Source organism: Musca domestica, unplaced genomic scaffold, assembly GCF_030504385.1.
Source record: "Musca domestica strain aabys unplaced genomic scaffold, Musca_domestica.polishedcontigs.V.1.1 48, whole genome shotgun sequence".
In the NCBI taxonomy this organism is placed as follows: Eukaryota; Metazoa; Arthropoda; class Insecta; order Diptera; family Muscidae; genus Musca; species Musca domestica.
In genome coordinates, this window is record NW_026712340.1 from 324,353 (window position 1) to 342,554 (window position 18,202).

Consider the following 18,202-nt stretch of genomic DNA (forward strand, 5'->3'; position numbering starts at 1 on the left):
ACCTCCGGGTATTCGGTATTTTAATGATTTTAGCGACATTGTTTACCTGAATTGTTTCAAATTTGGTATTTGAAGTTCTTAATAGATACTACAGCATAAAACAGAAAATGGGCAATGTAGGTTCACGTCTTCGTATAGGCCCCATATATCGGTACCTCCCGATATTCGGTATTTTTATGATTTTAGCGACATTATTCACCGGAATTGTTTAAAATTTGGTATTTGAAGATCGAAATGGATACTACAGCCTGAGACAGAAAATTGTCTGTGCAGGTCCACGTCTTCGTATAAGCCCCATATATCAGTACCTCTCTATATTCGGTATTTTGACAATTTTAGGTACAATACCCATCGATATTGTTTGAGATGTCGTATTTGAAGTTCGTAATGGATACTACATCCTAAGACAGAAAATTGTCTATGCAAGTCCAGGTTTTCGTACAGCTCCGATATAACGGTACCTCCCTATATACGACATTTTGATGATTTTAGCTACATTATTCAACGTTTATTTCAAGTTTCGAATTTGAATAATGGCTTGTGACAAACAATGCCTATGTAAGTCCACGTCGACCCCAATATAACAGTACTATTTCGGTACTATTTTAGTATTTATTAGTACTGTTCGTGTAGTTTTAGTACACACACGCAACCACCTTCCTATTTTAATTTCAGAAACCAACAGAGACAACATCAAATTTCAACTCTTTAATTTCCCCCCGTTAATAAATTTAGTATCATTTAGTACAATTAGAGTACGCATTTCCAAACATATCTCTATATTTTAATCACAGACACCAACAATGAGATTCATATCAAATTTCAGGATTTTAGTTCTATTCCAACACCCAATACCCAATTTAGTACACTTAGTACTTTTCGAACAATTATAGTACACATGACCAAAACCACCTTCATATCTTATGAACAGACACTAACAGAGACCTCCTTATTAAATTTCAGTATTTCAGCTCTGTAATTTTCACCCTTGACCAAATTTTGGTACCATTTAGTACAATAAGAGTACGCATTTCCAAACCCATCTCTATATCTTAACCACAGACACTAACAATGAGATCCATATCAAATTTCGGGATTTAAGTTCATTGCCTTCATCCAATACCAAATTTAGTAACATTTAGTACTTTTCGTATGATTTTAGTATACTTTTCCAAAACCATCTACATATCGCAGTTCCAATTACTAACAGGGACCTCAATATAAAATTTCAGGATTTCAACTCTAAAATTTCCATCCTTTACCAAATATAGTACCATTTAGTACAATTATAGTGCACATTTTCAAAACCACCTCCATATCTTTACCACCATCCCATCTATATCAATTTTCAGGATTTTCGTTATATTTCTGCACCCAATATCAACTATATATTACCATTTAGTACTTTTCGTACAAATATGGTACGCATTTTGAAAACCACCTTCATTTGTCAATTTCAAATACCAACAGATACCTCAATATCAAATTTCAGGATTTCAGCTCTTTAATTTCACCTTTAACCAATTTTAGTACCATTTAGTACAATTTTAGTACACATTTCCAAAACTGCCTTCATATCTTATCTGCAGATACTTCAATATCAAATTTGTAGATTCCAGCCCTATCCCTTTACCCAACACCAAATTTAGTGCCATTTAGTACATTTCGTACAAAAAAAATGCACTTGCAAAACCACCACCAGATCTCAACCCCAGATAGTATAAGTAAACTAAATATCAAATTTCAGAATTTTATTTCCATCCCTTCACCCAATATCAAATATAGTATCATTTAGTTATTTTCGTACAATTTAATCCAGGCTACACATGAACAGCGACCCTAACAACAAATTTCAGATTTCAAGCACAATCTGTTCACTCAAAACCAAATTGTACCAAATATGGTACTATTTAGTAATTTTTAGTGCACTTGTAGTGCGCATTTCCAAAATTACCTATCGACACAGCTGCTGGTACAATGAACTGTTAAACCAATTTTGAAATTGAAAATGTTGAATGAAAAATTATTTAAATGTGTATTATAATAATCTCCGAATGACGTCATATAGGAAAACGTATAAAAATCGACTTATATTTGAAAGAACATTGAAGTATAATATGCCTAGCCATAATGCCAAGCAGCTTATGTACCCTCACCTTTTAGTAAAATAACTCAAAATTTCTCTCTCGAAACTTTCTCCTTATAGAATTTTTATTTTAGCAGAACCAAATGCGAGAGGAGTACTTCCACCAGATATTTTTAACTTATCAATTAATATTATTTATTTTGAGTGAAATTTGGCAAAGTAAATTACAGAAATTACTTTATTAAAAAATGGTAAACATATGATTGCATGACTTTAACTTTTTAATTCTAGCATGCTTTCAACAAAACATAAATACTACCATGGTACAATAAAGAGGTAGAACAGCTTCATAGAACTACAGAAATACAGCCCTGAGGCTATGCCCGCTTCCTGTCAAATTTGCATGTAACAAGTTGTTTTCATTTATTCGATATTTTCCCTCATTTTTAAAATCAGTTAAACAGTTCCATGGCAAAACTGGTGAATAGCTTTAATATGTATCACGCAATTTACGCGTCTTCCAATAATTGATTTTGAAAATATTCTTTTATTTTTCAAAGCAATAAATACATACACAAATTGGCAGAAGTCGTGCACATTTAGAACCTTTTTATTGTACCATGAATACTACCAGTTGCCTTCTAATAATTTTACCATTTGTCAAATAAGACTGTCTTGCAGCAAATTTGTTTGTTTTTAATTTTTATCTTTTCATCTATTTTTTTAAACGTTCTAAAATCATTGAAAACGTCAAGTGACAGACTCATGGTACAAAAATACAGGTAGATGCATCAACGCTTGGGAGCATTGATATGTCAAAAATTTTTAAATTTCTTTTTAAATATTAGTAGATTTTTATATGTTTTCTTATATGACACAAATCGTGGGTTGTAATGATATGCATTTTTCAACAATTTTTACAAGTTTAAACAATTTTTCATTCAACATTTTCAATTCCAAAATTAGTTTGACAGTTCATTGTCCCAGCAGCTGAGTCGATGCGTCTACCTATATTCTTCTACCATGGACAGACTCATGCCTTCCCGTAAATACAGAGTTTACACTCACACGAATACAAGGCAACTGTCATATACTTGGCAAACAGACTATTAACAGCACTGAGTACTCGGTACTCATGACATTGTCCACACTAACAGCTGGTTGACAACAACTGACATAAAAACAAAAACAACAATTCAGTGAATTTGTGTGAAATAGACATTAGATTAGAATTTTGGCAAATATTTTTACTAATTTTACCATGAAAGCCAAAACAAACAGAAAAGATAAATTCAATTAATTAAAACAGATGGCACGCAGAATACTTTAAAGGGATTAACTGCAGAGAATTGATTCAAGAGAGCAGAGAAATCAACAAAACAAACGTGGACCATTGACGTTGTTACTGAACAGCGGCGGGGCTTTGAAAAAGACAAAAGAAATGAAAAAGTTTCACTAATTAACACAAAACGAACGACGATATTAGGGGCGGAGAGCAGCAACGTTGCTGGATGCGACAAACTATAATTTAAACGGCCAACACAGAGGTTTGTCCCCCCAAGAAGTTGTGTTGTGTGCCAGTAGTGGAGGTGGTCGTTTAGTACGTTGTTGTTCAACTAAATCTCTGGGGAGATCTTGGTGCTGTTAATTATTAAAATTATTTTCTTTCCAAAAAAAAAACTGAAAAAATGTGAAGGTTATTGGAAACCCCTTTGGTGACGACCTATGTAGATTGAGTTTTAATTTATTTAAAAGCTCTGCCAGCGTCAATAGGTCACATTGTTCCAGAACAGAAAGAACATCATCATCATCGCCACAACAGTCAAAGCGGCAGAACCGGAACAGCAAATAATGATTGCAGAACAGCAACAAAAACAACAGCAGTGAAGCGACCAATAACAAAAGTGGTAAAATAAAAGTTTAATACTAGAAAACAACAACAATAGCAACGTAAATTAGTACATAGTCGTCGTCACTGGTATCAGCAATACAAATCAGTAATAAAACAACAGACAACAGTTGTTGAACGGCGGAGTGATATGTGCCATTTGGAAGTGTGTGTTGGCTGGCTAATGGTTAAGGGCACACGCAAACACAATAACGACAGCCACAACTAATTCCAACACAAAAAACAATAATTATAGCGATGCTGAAATTCTCGAAATAGAAACTCGAATATAGATTAATAGTTTTACACCCCCATCCCTGCCGACAAAACAAAGTATACAACTTGCCAAAAGAAAATACAACAAGCGGACAAAATGCGTTCCCGTAAGATTTTAATGATTGCTGGATTTCTGGTCACCTGGACATTTGTCATATTCTATTTTATGCCCAAAACAAATGGTGAATTTCCATTGCTCAAGAATCGTCGACAACACACCGTTGAGAAATTGGAACAAAATGCCCGTGAAGAATATCACAAGACTGACAAGTTAATGATTAATCTCTTGGGTATCTTACAATCGAAATATTTAAATGAACCTCCAGAAGCAGAAGAACAAGAAGCAAAAGAATCTCACATAGCTAGTAATAGTAATAATAATAATAATCAGCAACAAACTATTTTAAGTTTACAAGAGCCACCAGCAAATGATAAGTTGTTGCCGGACGAACAACGTCAGCAGGAGGATTTGCAGCAGCTGCAACAGGAAGTTTTAGAAACACCAAATGAAACGGAGGCAACCCAACAACGGATGACAGAGGCAGCTACAACTGTGATAACACGTCTGGGCAACAATCAACCTGTTATACCGGTCTTGGTGTTTGCCTGTAACCGTGTTTCCATTTCCAAATGTTTGGATAATCTCATAAAATATCGCCCCAGTGCGGAACAGTTTCCCATAATCGTTTCACAGGACTGTGGGGATGAAGCAACGCGAAATGTCATTTTGTCCTATGACAAGGAGGTGAGTCTAGCAAGATATGTATTTTTTGAATTTAAATTCACAAATTTTCTTTTATTTTAGGTGAAACTCATTGAACAACCCGACCAATCGGATATCTTTGTACCACCCAAAGAAAAGAAATTCAAGGGTTATTACAAAATTGCTCGCCATTATGGCTGGGCTCTGAATCACACCTTCAGCAAGGGCTATGAATTTGTAATAATTGTAGAAGATGATTTGAATGTTGCCCCAGATTTCTATGAATACTTTTTGGGCACACATCAGCTGCTGAAGCAGGATAGTTCATTGTGGTGAGTTTGAAAAAAGTTTACAATTTTACAACAATTTCTTCTTCCGGGAATGTACTTTTTCTTGGAAGATGACCGAGGCATCCCATGACCACACTCCCAATTACTCTAATGTGTTTTGTAGATCCAATAAACATATCCACCTCCTTAATAAACATAGGTGTTCATCTCCAACTAAATTTCTGTAATTACCACAAACATATTAAACTATGAAAAATATTTAAAATAATTGTTCTTTAACTTTCTAAGACTGTTTGACTTTATTTTATAAATAACTTAATAATGTAATAATTGTTTTATTTTAGGTGCGTTTCCGCATGGAATGACAATGGAAAAGCGAACTTAATTGATACCTCGCATCCGGAATTGTTATATCGTACAGATTTCTTCCCCGGCCTGGGCTGGATGTTGACAAGAGAACTGTGGCAGGAATTGTCTGTGAAGTGGCCTAAATCGTAAGTTTGTCACTATTTTTATTGAATCAATAAATTTTATTGAAGTAATTCTCGTTTTGCTAACAGCTTCTGGGACGATTGGATAAGACATCCGGAGCAACGGAAGAATCGGGTTTGCATACGACCGGAAATTTCTAGGACACAGACATTTGGCAAAGTTGGTGTATCCAAGTAAGTTTGGGACATGACACAATTATTGAATTCGGAAACGTATTTAACGCGTGTCCCAAAAACTTTTTAGAAATTATTTTTTCCACGAAAATTGTGTCAATGAAACCTTTACATCAAAATTGTATGATGTATCTTAACGAAGCTTAGCTACTCAGAAACGACAGCTATTTTATACAGTTCATCCATAATGCGAGTAGAAATAGAAAACAGAAAGTAGAAAATTTTTAGATGAGGTATTTTCGAAAAGAATTTCCTACTCTGTCGCCATTTAGAAGACAAAGAGATCTGATACTTATATCTAATTCAATAAGTAAGGAAAATAAATAGGTTATTCTGCTATCACCCAGTTTCCAAGTTCCATATCATGCCAGCTACCTCGACGAAATATAATAACCTTTATGAGGATGTTCCTTTCATCAAACTATGTTTTCAGACCTAAAGGTTCAGACGATGTAAGTCATCGGCTGTCATTTTCTTAAGCCAGTAAAAAATCCTTCAATTTATCTGCATCTTAATAACGTATTGAAATTGATGAAAAACAATTCAGATGTACAATTTAACAATGATTTCCTGACATCAGTTTTGATTTAATTCAGCTCATATATAGATACAGCTTTCCGACTATTTGCATATACTTTTTGGTAAGATTATACGTATCGATCTCAACGCTATTTAGTTTAAAGCTTGTTTGAAATTGCTACAATTTTTTTACACCGCATCACATTTTTGGTTTCTATTTTTAGTTAATGGTTAAAGGTATTGGCCCTTATCTCGCACCATTTAAAAACATTTCGTTTACATGCGTTTCCAAACCAACTTTCAACAATATATTTTATCTATGTGTAGAACATGATGCTCATTGTTCGATATGTTTTGTTTTTTTTTATCAATTACATTTTAGCGGCTTGTTCTTTGATAAATATCTACGTTATATCAAATTAAGTGAGGAATTTGTACCATTTACCAAAATGAATTTGAGTTATCTCTTAAAGGTGAGTCCTCGTAACATCAATTAATAGATATTAAAACTTAAATAATTATGCGATTTTTTACAGGATAATTATGATAGAACATTTTTAAAAGAAGTCTACACGTATCCTGTAGTTACCTATGATGAATTGAGACGAAATCTCATAACCCGAGATGGACCAGTACGTATACAATATAATTCCAGAGATGTATACAAGCGAACAACAAAAATGTTAGGTTTAATGGATGATTTTAAGGTGAGTATGTTTTAAAAATGCCAAATGGTCTTTTATCCATAGAAGATCTTGTGAAATGTCTGCTGAAAGTGTTTCTGCATATTTTTGTCTGTAGAAAAACCATTAAATGTCTTCTATTTCTGCGATACCTTTTAGAAGTCTTTTGTTTGCAGTAGACTTCTTTAAGACCTGTTTATAGATGACCTTTTCAGGACCTTCTGTTTTAAGAAACCCTTCTGGCAGTTTTTTTTTTTTGTTCATGGAAGCCCTTTCAGGATGACTTTTGTTAATAGGAGACAATTTAGATAGCATCTGTTTCAAAAGATCTTTATATATGAATCAATTAGATGGAAGACCCTTTAAAGGTCTTTTAATTTTCTGATTTTTAAAAGTTTAATTTTTAATCTCCTCTTGTAGAAGACCAATTAAATTTCTATTAATAATAGAATATATTTCAAGCTCTTGTTTGTAAACGTATTTGATGTAAACAAGAGCTTAAAATGTATGTCTACAGAAGATCGTCTACAGGGTGAGATGAAAACACTGCAACAAAGTCCAATGCCATAATTTTTACAATCTTTTTAAATTTTATTGAATGAAAGCAAAAAATGTCGGAAATAGCATCAAATTTTAGAATAAGTTTAGATTTGTTCGAATTGGTCACCTTTTGCACGAATTATGGGCTTCAAATGGCAAATGAAACCGTCACACGCTGCCCGAATGTTGCTCTGCGGTATTTTGGCCCATTCCCGGCGAAGTACTTGCTTGAGGTGATCGACACTTTACCAACCTTGCTTCTCAAAACACTCCAAACACAATAGTCCAACGGATTGGTATCCGCGATAATATATAATAATAATTAATAATTTTCGCGATAATATTCGTCATTTATTCTGATGCCACGGTCGATTAATACGAGCGGAGAGCGACCATCGGCTGTTATGGCCGGCGCTTGAGTTCTGGGGTCCAACCTAAAGTGCACATTTTCAGCTGAACTCTTTGGCAAGATCACAATCATTTTGTTTGTTTACAAACAGCTAGACAATGAATGTTTTCTCATCGGAGAAAACCAAATTCGGCAGTTCACCACTTTCGGCTAAGCGAAGCTACTCTTTAGCTCTTTTGAGTCTATTTTCTTTCAGTTGCGGTGTAAGTTTTTGCACTTTTTGGAATTTTAATGGCTTTACCTCGAGCTCACTTTTCAATGTTTGCCGAATGGAATATGGCTATATGTTCAGCTGACGAGCCATTTTTCGGCCACTGCGACGCGGGTTTCGATCAAGTCGTTTCTTTACTTTTCGAACCACTTCTGCGTCGGGCTACGCTACCAGTATCACGGTAACGAGCGATGGTACGAGACACAAAAGATTTATTCAACGCTCTAACGATAGCCACTTGTGGTTTTCCAGCCAAATGTAAAGAAATCACACTATGACACTTGAATTCCATCACGAATAACTTTTTTTCTGGAAAATTCTCACCAAAATGCTTTTGTACGCCTGTAAACAATATAATGAGCTTACACTGGAATAATTTTAACAGCTGTAGGACAAGTGGCTTAGAAATGACAGCAGTCTGAAGTTTGGTGCAGTTTTCTGGCCTTATAATGTCGTTTAGCGTATCCTGTAACAAGGAATATTGTCTTTAGAAAATCTTTTACTACTTTAGAAGAACTGCGGAAAGGTCTTCTCGCTTTACATTATTTTTTGTTTCAATAGCTATTTTCTGTCCTTCAAAGGCCTTCTGCGAAGTAATGTTTTTAGAATAGCTTTTTCCGCGCCTTCTGTGTTTATAGGACAAACCTTTTGAACGATATTTTTCCGTTAGACGATGTAGTGTCTCCAATTGAAAAGCGTTTTAAAGGTATCAGTTTTAAGAATATTTTTTTTTTAAAGATTTTCAGTATCCGGCATGCACTCTGTCTAGAGAAGACGCTGATTATGTACATTTCGTATTAAATTTACATGTTTTTTTTTTTTCTTTCCAGAGTGGAGTACCACGAACGGCCTATCATGGTATTGTTTCATTTGTACACAATAAACGGCGTGTCTACCTGGCACCGAATGTCAATTGGAAGGGATACGATTTATCCTGGAGCTAACAGAATTTTATTATTTTAAGTTTATCATAGTCTTAGTCCTTAAGAAAAATAAATGAAACAATGATGATTCCTTTTTTAGGTTTAATGTAAAGAGAAAAATAAAAACCAACCAACAACAGCAACTGATAAATCTATATGAAAATAACACCAATTAAAAATAAAAAAAAATAATTAATCAATCAACAATAATATTAAAACAACCAATCAACCAAATATACCTACTTAAGGCATTTGTTTTATTGTTTATATTTTAAAAATAGCGACACTGTAAAATTTCCACATTATAGTTTTAAAAATGTATTTATTATGTATTTTTTATTGTTTATAGTTATTGTTTTTATGAATCTTAAGTTTTTTTTCTTCTTTTCTCCAATATTTTTTTTATTATTTTTTCTCAATTTTTCATTTGTTATTATAACATTTATAATATATCAAGATAACCGACCACCACCTCTTGTCAAAAAAAAGTGTAAACTCCTCTGACTACTACTTTATACAGTTTATAAAAAATATTAATATTTAATTAAAGAATCTCAATGTTGTAGCTGTAAAACTGTTAAGAAATTATATAAATATAAAGAATAAATATATATATATAGAGAGAAAACTAAATAAAAAAGAGAATAAAACAAAATTGTACTTCTAATGAAAAACAAGAAAATGGAGATGCAATTTCTTAAAAAATACAATGAAATCGGTAAAGTAGGAAAGTAGGGACTCAATGGTCGAAAGATTATAATGTTGCTTGTAGAACGACCCTCAAGCCCAATGGATTTTTAGATTTTAACGATTGTGTTCAGTGGGAATTTTGGTGTAACCAAATTTTTATTTAGAATTCTACTTGACCCATGGTGTGAAAATAGTTGTTGTTGTTGTAGCAGCTCATACATATGTGTTCGTTTGGTTTCCATTTTCTAACTCAATTCAATCCGGTTCTGCCTCTAAGTCCAGTCTCAAAAAGGATGCAACCTGTATGGGTTGAGTCCATAACGAGACTGGAGTTAGGTGAGTAGGCTTGGCTGGGCAGCGAAATAAATGCAGCGTGTCATGTGGGCCTGTGCCACATGCTGGGCAGATGTTCTGCACTTCGCCGTTGATCCGGGCCCAGTAGGAATTTAGGCGGCTGCACCATCCGGATCGTAATTGAGCCAAGACTACTCGGGTTTGTCGGGGCAGCTCTCGTTCTTCAGCTGCGACGGGAGGGGGATGGTCTCCTAGCACAGTATTCACTCTATATCCTTCAATGGCTTCTGAGACCGCATTAGAGTGAATACTATTCAGTCCCGCTTGATAGGCCTGTTGATCTAGAGGCTCTCTCTTATACCTCTGTACCTCTCTCTCTAGATCATGAAGGTCTTTCCTAACGTGCCTGGGCGGAGGTTGCCTATCCACAAGATGGTGATTTGGATGGCTTTGTCTATAACACCCAAGCAGGTATTGCATTGACAGCATTTTGTTATGCTGTCGCACCGGTAAGACCTTCGCCTCCTCATGTAGGTGATCGACGGGTGTCATGAGAAGGCACCCTGTTGCGGTTCTAAGGGCGGCATTCTGGCAGGACTGAACATTTTTCCACTGCGTAGCACTGACGTTAGCGGACCACACTGGAGCCGCATAGTTTACCACAGACCGGCCTATCGCGTTGTAAGAGGTCAACAAGGTCTCCTTATCAGCTCCCCAAGTACTGCCGGCCAGAGACTTGAGGACCTTGTTCCTACTTCTAATCTTGTCGCAGATAGCTGTGGTATGCGCGGACGACTTAAAGAGGCTATCGAATGTGACCCCTAATACCTTGGGGTAGTTGGTGGTCGGAATAAGAGCACCATCGACCTGCACATTCAAGGATAGCCCCATCTCCGCAGTCCATGTGGTGAAAAGTGTGGCCGTCGACTTAGTGGCGGATATCTTCATATTCCTCGCAGTGAAAAAGGCGGTAAGATCAACAAGGTAAGCGTTCAACCGATCGCAAATGTCATCAATAATGGGTCCGGACGCCACGAGCGTACAATCATCTGCGTACGTAATAATCTCTATGCCGTCTGGAGGGCGTGGAATTTCAGAAAGGTAGAGGTTAAACAGTTCCGGAGATATCACCCCACCTTGGGGAACTCCCTGTTTAACTCTACGGATGCTCGACTTCTTGTTTCTGAATTCCACGTACGACTGGCGTCCACACATGTAGTTTACTATCCAACGTTTCAAACTTGGCCGGAGGGTGGTGCGTTCAATGTCCTCGAACAGTGTGGCATGATTGACTGTATCAAAGGCTTTTGATAAATCAAGTGCCACCATAACTGTTCTATCGCACGGCCTGTTCTGGTTGAGACCTCTACTGACATGTGTGGAAATGGCGTGTAAAGCTGTTGTTGTGCTATGCAATTTTCGGAATCCGTGTTGATGATCGGCTACTGGGAAACACTCTCTTATGCTGGGGAGGAGTAAAGCCTCAAGCGTCTTTGCTACTGGTGACAAAAGTGATATCGGCCTGTATGAATCACTTTTGCTGGCATCCTTGCCTGGCTTCAGTAGCGGGACCACCCTGCCCATTTTCCAGGCATCGGGAACTACTAGGGTGGCTAACGACAGATTGAGAAGCTTTGTCAGATACTCAACTCCTGGTTCATCCAGTTGCTTCAACATCACCATTGAGATTCCGTCAGGACCAAGCGCTTTGGATGACTTTGCGCTTCTGATGACCTGTGCAACATCTGCCAACGTAAATTGTGGTGGTACCTCCTCGGCTGGAAGGGATCGTACACGGCGTAGTATCCTTCTCTTCGCCCTGTCACTCTCGGGGTGCTCTACAAATTGCCGGTTAAAATAACACGCGCACCTCTTCGGATCTGTCACTTCTGCGCCGTTAAATGAGACAGATGTCCGATCGTCCTTTTTTCCAGGGTTCGAAAGCGACTTAACCGTTGCCCACAATTTACTCGTTCCGGTACCGATGTTGCAATGCTTCAGATGTTCTAGCCACTTTTTCCGCTTATGCTCACCTACTAACCTGTTTACCTCCAGAGTAAGTTCCCTGACTCTGGGGTTATTAGGGTTAGTACGGCGAAGCTCATCTCGCTCGTTTGCTAATCCCGCTGCCTCTGCTGGGAAGTTTGGTCTTATTTCAGGTATTCGACCAGCAGGTATATAGCGAGCGGCTGCAGCTTTGATGATGTCCCGGAAACACCTATCTGCTACCTGAACATCAGATGGGTTGGGCAGTTCTCTGAAGCGGCGATTGGTATACTCTCTGAATTCTTGCCAATTAGCTTTCCCGTGGTTAAGGAAAGTGCGGCGTTCAGAGTCGATGAAGTCGGGTGGTCTATTAATGGCGATAATAATGGGGAGGTGGTCTGAGCCTAGAGAAATGACTGATTGCCAAGTTACGTCATTCGTCAGACCTGGGGACACGATGGATATGTCCGGAGAACTGTGGCAGTCTCCCCTTATTCTAGTGGGCGCGTCCTCATTCACTGTGCAAAACGTGGAGCTATCGATTTGCTCAGCCAGCGCCATGCCTCTCTGGTCATTACCTAGGACGGAATGCCATAATTCATGATGGGCATTGAAATCCCCTAGCACCAGACGGTTATTGCCTACCAGTAGTGAACTGATATTAGGCATATAACGTGGGGCACAGCTATTTAACGGCGGAATGTACACGTTGAGCACCTCTACCTCGGCGGTTCCACACTTGACCGCTACCCCCATACATTCCATGTACGGGTCACTAGAGTCAAGCTCAGGCGAGATAGGTCTGTACTGGACAGAGTGGTGCAATAGGAACGCTAATCCTCCACCTCCACCTCTGGAGCGATCCTTCCTTAGTACGTTGTATCCATCACAACTTTGAAGCCTGCAGGTGGTACTCAGCTTCGTCTCCTGGATCGCTGCGACCTTGATGTTCTTCCGACTCATAAAGCTTACAATTTCATTGATCTTACCTCTGAGACCATCACAATTAAATTGGAGAAATGATGCATTGTCCGGAACTTGAACAGCAATGTGTGGCGTCAGCTGCTGCGTAGATTGCTGTTGAGGAGATTGCGGGGGAGTCTCATATTGCGACGACGATGAGGACGCCGAAGATGAAGACTCACTGGGGTCTACATTGATGCAGCAGGAAGCAATGTAGTCCCTATCGCTATACTCCTGTATCCGGTTTAGGCCGGAACAATTCCGGAAATGCACCCACTCCATGCATCCGTTGCATCTCACCGAAACCGATCTGTGGTGGATGCGATTACGACAAACGGAGCAGAACCATGGTCCGGGGTTGGTCTCGATCCCGGCTCGGACCAAGAGAATACGGAGCAAACATTCCGGGTAATGTTGCTCCCACATCAGAAAAATGGACGAACACGAACATGTATTTGCTGGGTTGGCGGCCCCTGGTCGGAGAAATGTGCCTCCGAGTCAATCCGGTACATAGAACCGGCCGCCGTGGGATAGGTGTGAAAATAGTAGTAGATTTGTGTGATGAGCATTTCTCTCCTGCATGTCCTACATAATTTCTTTAGTCCATGGAAGCTCTCTTGCTATTAAAAAGACTTCTGCTATTAATAAACCTTCAAGATCTTTAATATCCCGTACTTATTTCATCTTCTGAAGATCTGTTTTATTTTAAAGGCCTTCTATGGATTGATAAACCTTGACAAATACATATTCCAAGGAATATCTGTACACAGAACAACATTGAAAAGGTGTTCTATGGTGTTTCTAAAGAAGCATTATAAAACATCTAGTTCGGTCTTCCATATACAACCGATTTTGAAGGTGAATAATTTCGTGTATTTATGGAAAATTGTACTAACAAAGAAGGTTGCAAATGCCCATTCTCCATTAGGCATTCCCTAATAGGAGTCATCTGTGTTTTTGGTCAAATTCCATCAAGTGTCGGGAATTATGTTAAAGGCCTAGTAAAACGTGGGATTTCTTTGAATATCGCATAAGGGGTTCAAGGTTGCCTGACAAAACGCTTCCGATTGCAATTTGATTTACCAACCACGTTTCGAGCGTAATTGAGTATCTGTGAACCAAACCTATTCTTTTTCATTAAAAATTACAGATCATTACCGATCGTCTCAAAAGAAAATTACCAAATTAAATTGGCGAATAATAATTTGATTCATTTCCCTAAAAGCAACAGAATTTTGTCCCAAAGATGTAACGGTTAATTTCTCAGAGCGTTTAGACACCGTAGCATACTTACCCTTTTAGAGCATACTTTTAGGCGCTCACACTATTTAAAAAAGAAATGCTTTGTTGTGACGTATTAATAGTTGTGTTCCAGAACCTGCAATTTTTAGACCAGTTAACAACAGAATTAATGACATTTGTTACATCCAATCAACCGACAATTTGTAGAGCAAACCGAGGACGAAAATGGGCCGAGTGGTCCCGCACCTCCCCAATATCAGAGGAAGCTATCCAGTTTCTAACCATCAACACGCATGCCGTCTACAAATGCACGCCATATCCACATATATCAGTCGAGGATTAAACCAGAACAAGCCTTGTCATAGAGTTGTGTTCGTAGCCCTTGACCTATCAAAGGCATTTGATACAGTTAACCACGCCAAACTGTTCGAAGATGTAGAGAAAACTAACAAAATATTGAAAAATGAGGTCGGGGTAAAGCCATTGAAATTCCAAATAATGCAAGAACTTACAACGCAACCGAAAGAAAATAGACTCAAAAGAGCTAAAGAGTTGCTTCGCTTGGCCGAAAATGGTGAACTGCCGAATTTGGTGGTCTCCGATGAGAAAACATTCGTTGTCCAGCAGTTGGTAAACAAGCAAAATGATATTGTTTTCTTTGCCAAAGGGGTCAGCTGAAAATGTGCACCTTCGGTTGGACACCAGAACTCAAGCGCCGGCCACACCATGATGGTGTGGGCCGCCATAAAAGCCGATGGTCGCTCTCCGCTCGTATTTATCGACCGTGGCATCAGAATAACTGCCGAATATTATCGCGAAAATATTCTGGAGGATGTATTAAAGCCTTGGACACGCAAACATTTTGGTCGTAGACCATGCACATTCCATCAGGACTCAGCACAATCGCACTCAGCACGCGCAAAATCTCCGGAAAACAATCCGGGAATGGGCCAAAATACCGCGGAGCAACATTCAGGCAGCTTTTATTCAATAAAATTTAAAAAAATGTAAAAATTATTGCTTTTGACTTTGTCGCATTTTTTTATCTCACCCTGTATTTATATTGCACATATACAATGAATATATTAATGTTTACTACACTATAGAGAGATTTAAGTTATTTTAAGCGCCTTAAAGTATGTTATACAAATGGTTGACAGAAATGCAGTAAAATAGCTTTACATAGGATTGTAATGTTATGTGTATATTAACCTTAACTGATGAGCGCCTATTTAAATCAGCCATATAATATTCTATTTCAAAAAATTGTTGCTTTCAAAGAATTGTTGAGAAAAAAACCACCTAATCTCATGTTTTGCACCAAGAGTACCTAATGTTTAGTTTCTAACCCACACTTGCTGCAGTTTATTAACCCTTAACAAAAAATGAGATGAAAAATAAATCGCCAATTTAACTCATTACTAAATAATTTAAAAACATTTGATGCAACCACTCATCTTTTCCAAATAAGCTTCTTGTTATATTTCAAGAAAGTTTGTAAGAGTTGCTGTCCACCTCTGTTAGAATCATTCGTTTTTATTAGGAGTAGTCCTACAACTGCCAAGTATTCTATACTAGCTGACCCTGTCCGCGTTGCCGGCCAGTAGTTTTAGTGTATTATGCATATTTGTCAAAGCATAATTATTCAAAGATATGACTGTTATAAGTGTTTATGTACTGGTCGATTAATTTTTAGTTTTTAGTCAAATGAGCAGTAATTTGGAATAATAATTGAGGGCTGAATGATTTAAGAATAGCCAAAGTTAATTACTTTTTTAAACCCATTAACACCTCAGATTGTGCATTAGAGTTCTCATAAGTCCGCCAAAAGGTGGACTTGTGGGGGTACTATTACATGGAGAAAATTCTAAAATTTGTAGATATGTTGAAATTTTTTAGCCAAATCCTTTGAAATAAGGTAAAATCAGGAAGTACCTTCATATGGGCACTACTGCGAAACATCGACCTACATTGAAAACTTTCTTCACCCCTTATAATCCAAGATGACAAATAGAGGCCAAATCGAAAATATAGCAGAACAACATAGCATGTCAAACTGAAAAAAATTCACGTGATTTAAATAAGTAAAAATAATTTTATCCATCTCATAATTGAGGGCAGACTGATTTCAGGATAATCAAATATAATTACTATTTTACTCCAATTACCGTAAGATGGGAACTAATTTTATTTGTCATTTAAATTGTAAATTGGAGACGCCATAAAGTCCATATTTTTCATCATAGTATAATTCAATGACGATTCAACAAATATTCGGTCCCGTGCTACTTTCTTATATTTATAATTTGTTCTTGTTTTTCACAATTTATTTGATTTGGGATCTACATCTATATCTACGTTCCCAACCAATATTCTCTTGGGGGTTACAAATTCAATAGAATACAAAATTTTCTTTTCTGACCACACATTAGATGTGAAAGTGGACTTGGGTTACTCCAATGTGGGGACTTTACATGAATAAATTTCTATGTGGCAATTATCTGTACGATGGTTCCTTACGCCAGGGTAGCATAAATACAATTTTTTAGTGGTCAAGACCAATATGGGCCCTACTCCGAGAATTTTCTACTCCCTTAGAAACAAAGATGCCAAATAAGGGCCAAAAATAGAAGAAAATGACGAAGACTCCAAAAATAGCTTAAATCATTCAATGGTTATTTATGATCGATATCATATCGTAAATGTTCGGGAAGAATTTTTGGAAGGATAGAAATCCTTTTCTTACTAAAAGTCCCATTCGCTCTACTATTTTGCACCCTTTATATTTGGTACTTTACTGATTGTAGTCCCAAAAATTTTTGCATTTTGAGCTCTCATTGGACGGATTATTGTCACATGAAAGAAGTAGGTCCACGCTTTGAAATGAGACCCATTAGTCTTTTTCGGTCATTTTTGTTTGTTTAAATGTCTGCGCATCTTCCAGCTGAAGCACGATGTAGCCCCTGGAGTTGAAAGGTAGATGTTAGTTACAATCGTATTTCGCACTTATTTCATTTTTTGGTGAAAAATTGTATATAGTGAAAAATTATTCTTTATTTCGTTCACAAAAAATCCACTGAATTCAAAATTTTTCATACACAGTTATAATTTATTTATTTAATATATAATGTTGTAACATATAAAATTGAAAATTTTGTAAACGTTGAATACTGTAACGGTTATTGGCTCCCTTGGGTTTTATATTACAAAATGAACAGCAATAACCAAAAAATATCTATCAGAAAAATATTTTTATTCGCATATCTTTATGCGATTTTTTCAGTTTTTATCATTTCCGGCAAGGGCTCTGGTGGTAGATTCAATTCTGGTAATTTAATTTGTGAGCTTGAACAACACAATTCACATACTCCATCCTCCAACTTCAACGCCTTGCAATGAGGGCAACCAGTAGTCGTTGATTCATTTGAAACCTTGCCATGGGAAATGTAATCAAAGTTCACATCCAACGTACGTCGCACATACGGACGTGGAGTGGCATTTCGCAGAGCCCTAAGACGTGCCATGGCATTTCGAACAGCCAAAGTTTTCTTTGCGCGCTGTTCGTCGCTTTGAGCGGCTCTATGGGCTGCAGCATTTCTAGCATTACGTGATTTACGACCCAAATTACTGCGCTTACGCACCATTTTGTATCAAAAGATAATATGTGGGGATACTCCAATTAAATATGAAACAATTGAAATCTTATTTATATTATTTCTTTGTATAATCCAGAGATTGAGACATAGATATTATTTGTTTATTCGTCCTTCTTGCAAATATTAATAGATCAGCTGATAAGGAAATGTCAGTCATAGAATGCACTCAAAAGCTAGA

At 37.3% G+C, this 18,202-nt stretch overlaps 2 protein-coding genes across 2 annotated transcripts; one reads left to right on the forward strand and one right to left on the reverse strand.

The window, feature by feature from the left end:
• Positions 1-3,256: 3,256 nt before the first annotated feature.
• Positions 3,257-9,875, forward strand: LOC101890826 (alpha-1,3-mannosyl-glycoprotein 2-beta-N-acetylglucosaminyltransferase). The gene is made up of 7 exons (XM_005181748.4): positions 3,257-4,995; positions 5,056-5,285; positions 5,588-5,737; positions 5,804-5,908; positions 6,810-6,900; positions 6,964-7,134; positions 9,101-9,875. Exons 1-7 carry the CDS (start codon positions 4,348-4,350, stop codon positions 9,212-9,214), a joined length of 1,509 nt encoding a protein of 502 aa, XP_005181805.1. The 5' UTR covers positions 3,257-4,347; the 3' UTR covers positions 9,215-9,875.
• A 7,581-nt stretch (positions 9,876-17,456) lies between these two features.
• Positions 17,457-18,168, reverse strand: LOC131804727 (uncharacterized). The gene has a single exon (XM_059127845.1). The coding sequence runs from the start codon at positions 18,010-18,012 to the stop codon at positions 17,635-17,637; it is 378 nt and encodes a 125-aa protein (XP_058983828.1). The 5' UTR covers positions 18,013-18,168; the 3' UTR covers positions 17,457-17,634.
• Between the last annotated feature and the right edge of the window lie 34 nt (positions 18,169-18,202).